At 39.4% G+C, this 12709-nt stretch overlaps 1 protein-coding gene across 2 annotated transcripts in view; it reads right to left on the reverse strand.

The window, feature by feature from the left end:
- The window catches only part of ppp1r3ab (protein phosphatase 1, regulatory subunit 3Ab), a 54014-nt gene extending 41585 nt beyond the window's left edge, over nucleotides 1-12429 (reverse strand). The window contains exon 1 of one of the 2 annotated variants that reach the window (XM_048548284.2): nucleotides 11239-12429. In XM_048548284.2, coding sequence (XP_048404241.2) covers nucleotides 11239-12026 — 788 coding nt within the window. In that variant the 5' untranslated portion in view covers nucleotides 12027-12429. Of the gene's footprint in view, nucleotides 1-10519; nucleotides 10636-11238 lie in introns of those variants that run through there. The other variant, XM_048548285.2, reaches the window with a different exon arrangement.
- Nucleotides 12430-12709: the final 280 nt, after the last annotated feature.

The following is a 12709-nucleotide window of genomic DNA, read 5'->3' on the forward strand; positions in this document are numbered from 1 at the left end:
AATTAGTATTATAAAGTTTGCCGATGATATTAGACTTAACAAAATAAATCATAACAAGGATAGTTACAGACTTTTGATTGGCCTAGAAATGATAAAATGGACAGAAGAATGTCTAATGGGGTTCAAAGTGGAAAAGTGTGAAGTGATGTGCTTTGTTACGACTAAAATGGAAAGACAGCACACCATATTTTTGAATGGTTAGATGCGCCAGATGATGTGAAAGTTACACAAAAGGACGCTGAAGTTATGATAAGGGCATTACTTATAATATTAATAATAAGAATGCAGTTGGAATGCAAGAGACATTGTTAACTCCATACACATATCCTTAAGGAAGTTGGAGCATGTCGATGATGAGCTTAAAAGGGCATATAAACACATGGGTTTACGAACAGCAGAATGTGATATAAATGCTAACATCATCGTCGGAACTTAAAAAATCACTAGTTAGATCTTAGCTGGATGTATTGTGCCCAATTCTGGTAACTGCACTTCAGGAAAAATGTAAGTGCATTTAAAGAGTGTAGAGGTAGTTTGCCAGGATGTCACCAGGAATAAGGACAAAAGAAAATAAGACATAGCAGCAGGAATCATCTATTCAGCTTTCAAGACAGCTCCACTAAGCTGATCATGGCTGATCTTGTGCTTTACCTTCTTGCACATTGTCCATAACTTACTTCTCTTAATGGTAATGCCTATATGTTCTCAAAAACTGAGTATTCACAGCTGTCTAAGGTAGCAAATTCTGAAAACCTACAATCATTATATTAAGATGTATTTCTTTGTATTCTTCCTAAATGTTATTCTGAAATTGTGTTCCCTTGTTCTTCATTCTCATGTTAGGGGAAACAAGTACCTGGTATTTAGCTTGTTGTGCCCTTAAAAATATTATAATTTATAATGAGATCAACTCTCAATCTTTGAAACTCAAGGCCTAGTCTACTCAGTATTACCTAATGTGACAATTCCATCATCCTAGTAATCAGCCTAGTGAATATTTGTTGTGCTTTCTCTTAAATGAATATATCCTTCCAAGGTAAGAGGCCAAAATGATTCATGTTTTTTGTATGTGGTCTCACCATGGCTTTAAATAGTTGTTCTACGAGTTTTTTTTAAATTTCTATATTCTATTCCTTTTATAACAGAAGCTAACCTAAAATTCTACTTTTCTATTTTCCATCCAAAAGGGTAACTACACAATTACCCCAAAATGACATCCCAATTGCTATGTTTCTGCCCATTCATTTAGTCATAGAATTATATAACATGGAAGCAGACCCTATGGTCCAATTCGTCCATGCCAAGCTAAACTAGTTCCACTTGTCTGTGTTTGGTCCATATCCCCCTAAACCTTTCCTATTCGCGTACTTATCTAGGTATCTTTCATATGTTGTAACTCTACCTGCATATACCTCTGGCAGTTCATTCCACAAACAAATCACCCTCACATCCCTTATAAATCTTTCTTCTTAAAAATATGCTCTATAGTTTTGAATTCCACCAGCCCACAGAAAATATCTTTGCTATTCACCTTACCTATGCCCCTCATGATTTTATAAGCCTCTGTAAGGTCACTCCTCAACCTCCTATGCTCCAGTGAAAAAAACCCAACCGTACAGCCTCTTCATACAACTTAAACACACCAGTCTGGGCAATATCTTCACAAATCTTTTCTGAACCCACTCCAATTTAATAATATCCTTCTTATGGCAGGGTAACCAGTAATTAATCTAAGAGTTGTGACTGAAACACGGTGTCCGCGTAGCTCTCCCATCTCCGATGTATGGGTAAATGATTCAAGACTGAGATGAACAGAAATTTCTTCACCCAGAGAGTGGTGAGCCTGTAGAATTAAATTGTGTATACTCTTTTGCAGTCTCTTTGCATCCTCCTCTTATCAAACTTTTAGGGAGTGATAAAAGGAGACTTAATGCATACATACTAATTAGGAATTGAAGTAGGTCATTGCTCTACCACTCAAAAAGATTGTGGCTGATTGGATTGTGCCCTCAAATCCACTTTTCTGCTGATTCTCAATATACGTTCATCACTTGCTAGTCAAGAATCTATCTTCCTCTGCCACTTAATGATCCTGCCTCCACTGTTCTCTGGGGAAAGGAAATCCACTGGCTTATGGCCTCTGTGACAGAAAAAAATTCTCAACACCACTTTAAGGGGAAACCCCTTATTTTTAAACTGTGTCCCTTAGTTCTAATTTCTCCCACAAGATGAAACATCCTTCCAACACCTATCCAGTTAGGTCCCCTCAGCATATTGCATTTCTTCTGAATTCCAGTGAACATGGACCCATCCTGCCCGAAACCTCCTCGTAAGAGAAGCCCCTCATCCCAGAAATCAATTGCATAGAGTTCTTTGGGCTAAAAGATGTTTTCAAGATGGTGAGAGATTCTTGTGAAATAAATAGTAAGTAAATGGTTATTGGGTAATGGATAATAGCTTGAAGTCATAGATTCATAAATATTGGAAATAGATGTCGTGCGGAAATTAGAATTTCTTTTCATTTAGAGAGTTGTGAGGATCTGAATGCTGTACCCAAAGAGGTGATAGACGTTCATTCCCTGAATAATTTTGGAAGGATGTTGTATAGATATTTGACCATGAGGTACTGACTGATTTGCAGACAAAAAAACAGAGTACATCTAAGCATAACTCCTCTTTCAAACTGTTTGCACAAACATGATAGGCCAAATGGCCTCCTTCAATGTTGTAGATTTCTACGATCCATCGGCCATTCCAATAGAAGAATGACTATCACATGGTATCCTTAAGAAGTTGAAGTAAAATTGGATTATTGGAGTAATGAACCGAAAATTTTAATTAGTGCCTAACCAGTGTTCTCTCTAAATGGTAAGATCACCATGGTCCCACTAAACGATAGGGCTGCAGTGAGAGAGATAACTAATGGTGGTTAACCCAAGAGTCACCATAGCTCAGGCAAGGAAAGGCCTTCATAATAACCTCAGCTGATATGGGTATTGAACCCATGCTGATGGCATTACTCTGCATTGAAAACCAACTGTCCAGCCCGAGCTAACTGACCCCTCCCATTAAACTGTAAGTTCTTAATGCTCATGTGGGATGTGGAAAATATAGAAAATTCCATTAATCAGCATGAGCAAAAATATTTTTCCATTTTAGTTATAAATTGATGCAAATTACAAAACACAAATTTGAGGAACCAGAATGCTAACTGTACTAAATTCTTCTAGGATTTTTTTTTAAAATCACCCTGCTCACAGATGTCGCTACACATCTCAGTAGCAAGTGGGATATGCAATCGGCTCTCCTGATCCAGAGATCGGGACACTACCACTGCACAAGAACCTCATTAAATCCTTCTATAATTGACCGCTGACATTTAACATCCAAGTCTAAAAAATAAACCATATATTCCCCACAGCAATAAAAGTGAATGCATTGTGCTATGCTCCTGGCAAACATTGTCAACTCAGTGAACAAAAGAATCTGAGATAATGGGAACTGCAGATGCTGGAGATTCCAAGATAATAAAGTGTGAAGCTGGATGAACACAGCAGGCCAAGCAGCATCTCAGGAGCACAAAAGCTGACGTTTCGGGCCTAGACCCTTCATCAGAGAGGGGGATGGGGGGAGGGAACTGGAATAAATAGGGAGAGAGGGGGAGGCGGACCGAAGATGGAGAGAAAAGAAGATAGGTGGAGAGAGTATAGGTGGGGAGGTAGGGAGGGGATAGGTCAGTCCAGGGAAGACGGACAGGTCAAGGAGGTGGGATGAGGTTAGTAGGTAGCTGAGGGTGAGGCTTGGGGTGGGAGGAAGGGATGGGTGAGAGGAAGAACCGGTTAGGGAGGCAGAGACAGGTTGGACTAGTTTTGGGATGCAGTGGGTGGGGGGGAAGAGCTGGGCTGGTTGTGTGGTGCAGTGGGGGGAGGGGACGAACTGGGCTGGTTTTGGGATACAGGGGGGGAAGGGGAGATTTTGAAGCTGGTGAAGTCCACATTGATACCATTGGGCTGCAGCGTTCCCAAGTGGAATATGAGTTGCCATACAGTGCAGCCTTCGGGTGGCACCTCCATCTCCTACCTACCAACCTCACCCCACCTCCTTGACCTGTCCGTCTTCCCTGGACTGACCGATCCCCTCCCTACCTCCCCACCTATACTCTCTCCACCTATCTTCTTTACTCTCCATCTTCGGTCCGCCTCCCCCTCTCTCCCTATTTATTCCAGTTCCCTCTCCCCATCCCCCTCTCTGATGAAGGGTCTAGGCCCGAAACGTCAGCTTTTGTGCTCCTGAGATGCTGCTTGGCCTGCTGTGTTCATCCAGCCTCACTGCATTGCAAAGAAAAATGTTTACTTCAATTAATAATGTTTGCACATTTAATTCAGATGGTGTCCAAAAGCTTGGTTACTAAAAACTATCCCATGTTTTATCCATGGCAGCGCTTTCATTTTAACTTCATTGGTCATGTTGCTTCTTGCATCTCATCTCACACTGAAAGAAATTCTATTCCCAGCTCCAACTTATTTGTCGTCTCACTTCACCATGTTTTCACATTTACCCTGATACCAAGTGATTCATTGATAAAAAGTGCCTCTCACTGAACATCAGGACAATGAAAATCATTATTTTCAGGTTCTTTCAAGCTTCCATGTTATTTCTCCAACATAGAACTCTACTTTCCATGCTAAATGGGACCAGACTCCAGAAAAAACCATGCGCTTCTAACTCCCAATGTTAAGTCCCTTTAAAAATTGGAGCTTGTTGTATCACTCTTGCTAACATTTTGACGACGTTATGGCTCCATTAAAGCTAAGTTATGGTTTTAATACTGCAAATGTTAATTCTTAAGAAAATAATTCTATAAATTGATAATTAATAGTAATTAAGGATCCGAATGCCCGTAGAAAGGAATTAGAAGTTTTTTTTAAGAAAAATTGAGATGTCAGTCAATCCCAGGTAAACATATTTCTACAATACCCAAAAACACGGCAAAAATTTGCTTGAAAAACATTCATTTGTGTGTCAAGCAACCAACTGAAAGAAATGTTGAATGCACTATAAATTATTTAGTATAAACTTAGAAGATAATAGTGTTGAAGGAAAGAATGAGTCAACCATAGGTATGTCACAGAAATTGAGCTAAAAATAGTAACAAATTATAACAGTAACTGATGAGAAAAGTTTGATTCTCAGAAAGTGTTACATTTTCAGGAAGTCGGCATATTTTGCATGGCCTTTAACATTTTATATTGAAATTTACATCCACACTAAATTATGATGCAACTTTAATAGGGACTATTGAACATAGCAATTCGTGGATGAAAAGATCAATGTGAATCCAGTCCACCACCTCACATGCTGCTGGTTGCAGAAGCAATCTTTATCAATTAGTCTACAATTGACTGAGACATGACACAAGGAAAACCTTAATGGTGGGGAATTGTGAGAAACATAGCTTTTCCTCACAAATATGCTATCCTTAAACACATCTTGAAGCCCATAAACTGAACCCCAAATTGCTATTTTCTGAAAGAAATTTGGCGATTTACATTTAAAGACTCTAAAATAATTTTTGATTACAACCGATACTCAGTGGTTCATTAAATGTCTGATTTGATTTTAATACTAATGTTTAAATTTCTCATTTTAACCCCATGCACAGGAGAATTCATGCAAATGTGAGAATGTGAACACAAAATGCAAGTAGAAAAGACTTAAAACAAGTTGCTTCAAATTACAAAGAGCTAGACTTGACTGTTACTGATAATAGCTGGGCTAACAATGCATCAACTGAAATATCAAAAATGCTCGATCATATTGCTGGTTTTGTTTTTTGTTTTACTGACATAGATATATATTAGAATTTACCAATTCACAAACTGCAGCAATCAATAAGATTGATTTGTAATTACTCACTATACTTATTTTAGATGCCTTTAATTGTTTCTTTAAACACTGAAAACGTTTTTTACTTTCATTTGGGGAATTCTTTTTTCTTTTAGATATACGTAATATATAGTAGAAGCCTTTGTCTTCATCAGTTACTGCATTATTTTCTGTCACAATCCTTTAGGAATCACATATAAAGAACATAACAATTTATTTTATTTGTGTATATTTCTATTTCCTATCTTAAATAAATCTTCTAAACATACTTACTGCTGAAAATGAAAGAGAATAAAAAGTATTTGCCTGCTCAGAAGAATTCTATGAGACTTCTACCTAAATTATCGAATTATACAGAAATCACAACGAGGAAACTGACATTCAATCTACCATTCTGTACTGGGTGTTTACATCCACATGAACAGTCGCTCTACCGCCTGTATTCTTACTTTCATTCAACAATAATGTTGTCACTGCTTGAAGCAATAAAGCAATTTTCTCTTTTCTGAAACATGTCAAGGTTCCTCTTCAAAGAACTTTAATAATATTTTTCCTATTACATATCACTAAAGTTTGTTGCAAAGATCATAAAATGCTGATACAAAAAAATAGGATTTAACCTAATCTGACCTTGTAAATACCAACCAATTTAATGGAGGGAATTTTAAATCATAAAACAAGTAAATATTTGCTCTGTGGCAGGGAGAAAATGGGATAGGTGTGATCAGGGAACTGATGTTTTGAGATCAGGAAGCTGTCTTTAATTTTCTTCACAAAAACAAAACAAAAATTGCTGGCAAAACTCAGCCGGTCTGGTAGCATTTGTCGGAAGACTTACGCAGTTAATACTTTGAGTCTAGTAACTCTTCATCACAACTGGAGAATTGAAATGTTTATTTTTTTTTCCCACACATGCTGACAGAATTGCTGAGCTTTGCCATCGATTTCTGCATTCATTTCAAACCTCCAGGATCCAGTGCTTTTTGTTTTTTTTCAGTTGGTATCCTAGCTACAGTTAGCTGATTAACAGATTATTTGCCAAGTGGCATGTTGAGAAGTGAAACAGAGAGGCAAAAGAAAGTGTATGAGGAAAGAACAGCCACAAACATTAAAGGGAATCCAAATATTTTAGTGACAGGTCAGTAGTAAAATTTAAAGGAGGTTAGAAGGCTGACGAGAGACAAAAACAAGATCTATTAAAAAATGGGATCTACAGATTGCTACAGGAAGTACAGCTGAATTGTGAAGTGAATATTTTGCAAATTCATCAAAGAAGACGTTGCTGTAATCACAGTGAATGAGGTAGTCATTGAGATACTGGATGAGATATTAGAAAGTTTATCTTTCCTTGAAGTTGATGAGTCACCAGCACCAGAAGGATCTAAGGATCCTGATGGAAATAAAGATGGGACTTGTAGACATACTGATCACAATATCCTAATATACCTGAAGTACAGAGGTGGTGCCAGAGGAATAAGAATGTGACACACTTGTTCACAAGAGCATGTAAGCATACACCTAACATCTAAAATCCAGCTAATTTAACTTCAGTGCTGGGAAAACTTTCAGAAACAATAATCTTGATAAAATTAACAGCCATTTGGGCATATGTGAATTTTCTTTTTCTTTGTTCATCACAGGATGAGGGCATCGCTGACCAGGCAGCATCCCAATTGCCAGAGGGCAACCACATTGCTGTGGGTCTGGAGTCACATGTAGGCCAGACCAGGTAAGTTCAGCAGACTTCCTTCTCCAAAGGACATCAGTGAACCAGAGATAATAGGAACTGCAGATGCTGGAGAATCTGAGATAACAAAGTGTGGAGCTGGATGAACACAGCAAGCCAAGCAGCATCTTATGAGCACAAAAGCTGACATTTCGGGCCTAGACCCTTCATCAGAACCAGATGGGTTTTTCCTCACAATTGACACTGGCTTCATGGTCACCATTAGACTCTTAGGTCCAGATGTTTATTGAATTCAAATTCTATCATCGGCCATGGCAGAATTCAAATCTGGTTCCCCAGAACACAACCTAGGTCTCTGGGTTAACGGTCCAGCAATAATACCACTCAGCCATCACCTCACCCATTAACTAAGGAAAGCTAGATTTCTTGAAAGTAATCTGTGTTTAATTTTTGAGTTTTTTTCTAATGAAGTGATAAGGTTGATGAGGCTGAAGCTGTTAATGTAACGTGCATGGAGTTCCAAAAGACTTTTGATAAAGTGTACAATAATAAACTTGTTGGAATAAAAGAGACAATTGCAGAATGAATTTAAAGTTGGTTGAAGAGAAAAGTGACAATAAATACAAAGGAGGTTAATGATATTTTGTCTGGAGAAAAATATACAGTTGTTTCCCATGTGTCAGCACTTGAACCACTATTTATCTTGGTATATTTTAATAGTTTAGACTTTAGAGAATGAGGCACATCTTTCAAAATTTGCATATGACATAAAATATTTGAACTGTGAACATAACATTTGCATGAAAAAAGATGTAGGCTGGGTAATTTGTGGACATACGGTCAGCGACAGATAAGGTAAGTGAACTTATTGCAAAGTAAATTAAAAGGAAATATAAGCCAACAAATTAGAATACTAAAATGGATGCAGAACAAGAGACACTCAGGAAAATATGTTCACAAATCATTGCAGTTGGCAGGAAAGGTTAGAAAGTTAGAACATACAGGATTGAAAGCAAAGAAGTTACAATGCACCTTTAAAAAAAAAATCTGGCTGGACCTCAATTGGATTATGTCCAATTCTGGGTGTCTTGTTTTAGGAAGAATGGAAAGTCTTCAGAGATGGTGCTGAAAGATTCATGAGAATGGTCCCATGAATAAGGAATTCCCTCTATGTGGACGGTTTGGAGAAGCTGGGATTAGGGAGGAAGGTAGAGAGGAAGTTGAGTTGAGATGTTCAAAATCATGATGAATATTCCCATTGTGGGCAAAGATAAATTGGCTCCATTGGTGGAAGGATCGAGAGTGAAAGGATACCAAATTATGGTGATTGGCTGAAGAAGCAAATGCAATGCTAGGAAGAGTTTTCCTGAGATGGTGGCCTCTGGAATATGCTGCCTAAGAATGTGGTGGAAGCAGATTCATTTGTGGTTTTCAAATGGGAACGGGAAAGGTAGTCAGTGGTGGGAGTGATCATTGAGCAGGTTATGGTGACAAGTTCAGCTGATTACAGAGGCTGGTAGATTGAATGGGGAAGGGGAAGATTCCAGTTGTCAAAAGAATTTGATCACTGGGGCTGGGGGAGAGGTGGTTGGTGATCTGTGTGTTCATGCAGTCATGAGGTAGATGAGCAGATAGTGGTGTATGTTGATGTGACAGCTGGGCTATACAAACCCTGTCAATTCTAGTTAAAAAATAGAAATACTGTTAAGTCAAGGTATAAGATCACAAGACCATAAGAAATTTGGGATGACATGGTGGCACAGTGGTTAGTACTGCTGCCTCACAGTGCCAGGGACCTGGGTTTGATTCCACCCTCGAGCGATTATCTGAGTGAAGTTTGTCCATTCTCCCAGTGTCTGCTTGGGTTTCCTCCAGGTGCTTTGGTCTCTTCCCACAGTCCAATGATGTCCAGGCTAGGTGGATTAGCCATGCTAAATTGCCCGTGGAGTTCAGGGATGTATATATTAGGTGGGCTATAGGGGGCTGGGTCTGGGTGGGATGCTCTGAGGGGCAGTGTGGACTTGTTGGGCCAAAGGGCCCATTTCCACATTGTAGGGATTGTATGATTTAAAAAAGTAACAGGAGTAGGCCATTCACCTTCTCAAGCCTACTCTGCCATTCAATAGGGTCATAGCTGATCCAACATTCTTCCTGCCCACTTTCCTACCCTTTTCCCAGAACCCTTGAATTCCCTAATGATCAAGAAACAATCTCTCTCAGGCTTAAATGTACACAAGGACTCTGTCCGCACAGCACTTCTGAGTTAACAGTAGCCCTATGTGTTTGATTTCCAGGGTTAACATTTCTTGCTGTTTCAAACAGCCAAACTAATTAGATCTATCCCAATATCTCATCATTTTAAAACCTTTACTATGTCCCTCCCAAGATGATGCTTCTCCAAAGTAAGTAAGACAGAGAACAAAATCTCAGCACTAACTCAAACATTATGTATTATCCTGGTTCATTTCTACCTAATCCATACCCTGATATCCTGTATATTGGTCATACCCTTTGATAAATGTTCTTTGTTCTAGGCAAGTAACTTATGTACAAATATTAAAATACCAAGTGTAAGGAAAGGTACGATTTGTAATGTGGGTTTTCTATTTTCTTACTATCAACAGTTTTTTTTCTTATCAGCACGCATATTTAAGATAGGAACCATCATTCATGCAATGCAAAGGAGAAGACAGATGGCTGCCTGAAAGGTACAAAACAATAGTTCAGTTAAGTGTGTGTCTTTGAGAAGGAAATTACACTTCTTCATAAGTGCCAGAAAACCCCAGATTTTAAACTCCTTCCTGGGACACTCTTTGAACCAATTATCACTATCATTCACTTTCTATCCAATTTGCTTTTCTATCACTATTATTCTGAAAGGAACAAATAATGAACTTGATTTCATATAACATTGTTTGCATTTTCAGAATTGCAAAAATCACTTACACTCTATGCATTACTTGTTCAGGGTACAGCAGTCAAGGAGCATAATCCAATCTGTGCATAGTAAATCCCCAAAACAGCAAATGAGATTGTTGACCAGGGAAGTTTTTTTGTATATGGTGTTGGTTGAACACAAATTATGATGGGACAATAGCAAAGCCTCAATCGTCTTTTGCCCGAATTCTTCGGGTCTTCCGCCAGCAGAACTAACCATGTGATCAGAGGCCATTGGCCAACTCATTTTGAACAGTGTCACTGCTATCAGGGTTGAGTTAAAGCAACGCAGCTTCGACCAAAAGTCCAACTGGGATCGCTGTCTCTGCTTATGTCAGTGACACACACGTGGTGGTATCTGATAGGGGCAAAAGTTAAAAAGGACAATGATGCCAAAGGAACGTTTCCATCTTGTTAGTGACAGTAGATGTCAGAGCACAGGAGATAGAATTATCTTCATTTATGAGAATAATAACTTTTCCCGCGTGATTTTTCAAATTAATCAAATGAGCATCCCCTTCCCCAGTTAGGACAAAACAGTTTAAATTGCGAAGAATGATTTTGTTAATTCCAACGTGCTGGTATACAGAAAACATTTTGCTGTTGCTCAGATTCTGATTATCTACAAAGGGAGCCCGGAAATAATGAACATGATTAACCCTTTGGGTGTATCATAAACGATGCAACTTTAAGGGCTGTAAATTGGCTCACGCTTGCTGTTTCCTCACCTATATGATGTCTTCAGGCAGCTTTTTAAATTTCGATCATCGAGCTCTTCTGGAGATTTTCCGTTTGTGTTGGGGTCGCCTTTCTTATGACATAAAATCACGTAATTTTTGTGATCGTTGTTTGCCCAGTAAACAGCACCTGGAGTTTCATAACGAATTGCAAATTCAACTTTGGCCCCGTCCTTAAGGTAAGGGGGGACGAGTGAAATTTTGAATGTGAACTGGTCAGTCTCACCATCACAGGAGTCAACGACATAATCCGCCAGAATGTCATAGTAACTCTCCCAATGATTCAGTGTCATCCGGATATACACCAGCTTTTCATACGATATGTTCAAAACACGGATAAGTCCCTTCATGCAGGTCGTTCCCGGAGGAAAGTCTGTCGATTCTAGTTCCACTTTTTGGGCGTAAACTTTCCGCATCAGGTCCTCAGGGGAGAATGGGAGTTCAAACAGAGGGAGTAAGAGACATTCCTCAAGAGGTAACCGCTCACCTGGCAGCTCCCCACCCAGTGTGCCAGTGGGCAAATCCCATTTGTCAAATTCTCTAACAGACACGAGTTCGAGACCAAATGCATCAGCAAAAGAAACTTTTCGATTCGGGGTCGGGGGAGGTTCTGGCCCCTCGTCTGAAGAAGAACTCCGTCTTCGTGGAAGTGGGGAAGATTTTGGCTTGATCCAAATTTCATTCGCGTCTTCATCCTCAGCAAAAACATCATCTTCGGCTGGCAGACCTAGTAAACTGACTGCAAAATGTTGGTTGGGGACTTTTTCCGCCGACTCCATTACTGTGTCTAAAGTTAACCGAAGCAAGACCTCTCAACTTGTGGCTGTAGATATTTCAGGCAAACACACTTTAACACAACGGCTTTGGTTACAGTTGACATTGTAAAAGAACTCAGGCCTATTAATAGCTCCACTGACTTGTAAACTATGCTCGCCTGCCTTCAGTAAGATTTGCTCCTCTTGACATCAGCGCTGTGTTTTGGCTCCACACAGCGCAGCAAGCTGAGCCAAGCCTCTCTGCACAGCGAACACAGAGAAAAGACTTAAGGGAGAAAAGGCACTGCTGCATATCAGGAAAGCCAGTCTGAAAAAAGAGGACTTAATCCCTGTCTTGCCACTTCACTGGGAAAGTAGACATTCTCGTTTCAGATAACTCATCACTTCAGTTGAATTGTTTTGTTGAACATAAATATTATCATGTATTCAAACACAGAAAATGCTGCGAATGCTCAGTAGGTCAGATAGAGTCTTTGGAGAGAGAGGCACATGCTGGTTGCTGATCTTTCATCAGAACTGCATCCGCACAGGGAACGCCCTGGCAATGCTTTCATTGAGGGTTGAGAAAATATAGTGTTACAAGCACGTTAATACTGAGTGATGCGTCAGAAAACTTTGCAAGATGCAAAATCCCCACAAATCTGTATTAATCCCTCTTCCGCACCTACACAGGCCCCAAACCCAAC

Source organism: Stegostoma tigrinum, chromosome 18 (genome assembly GCF_030684315.1).
Source record: "Stegostoma tigrinum isolate sSteTig4 chromosome 18, sSteTig4.hap1, whole genome shotgun sequence".
Lineage (NCBI taxonomy): Eukaryota > Metazoa > Chordata > Chondrichthyes > Orectolobiformes > Stegostomatidae > Stegostoma > Stegostoma tigrinum.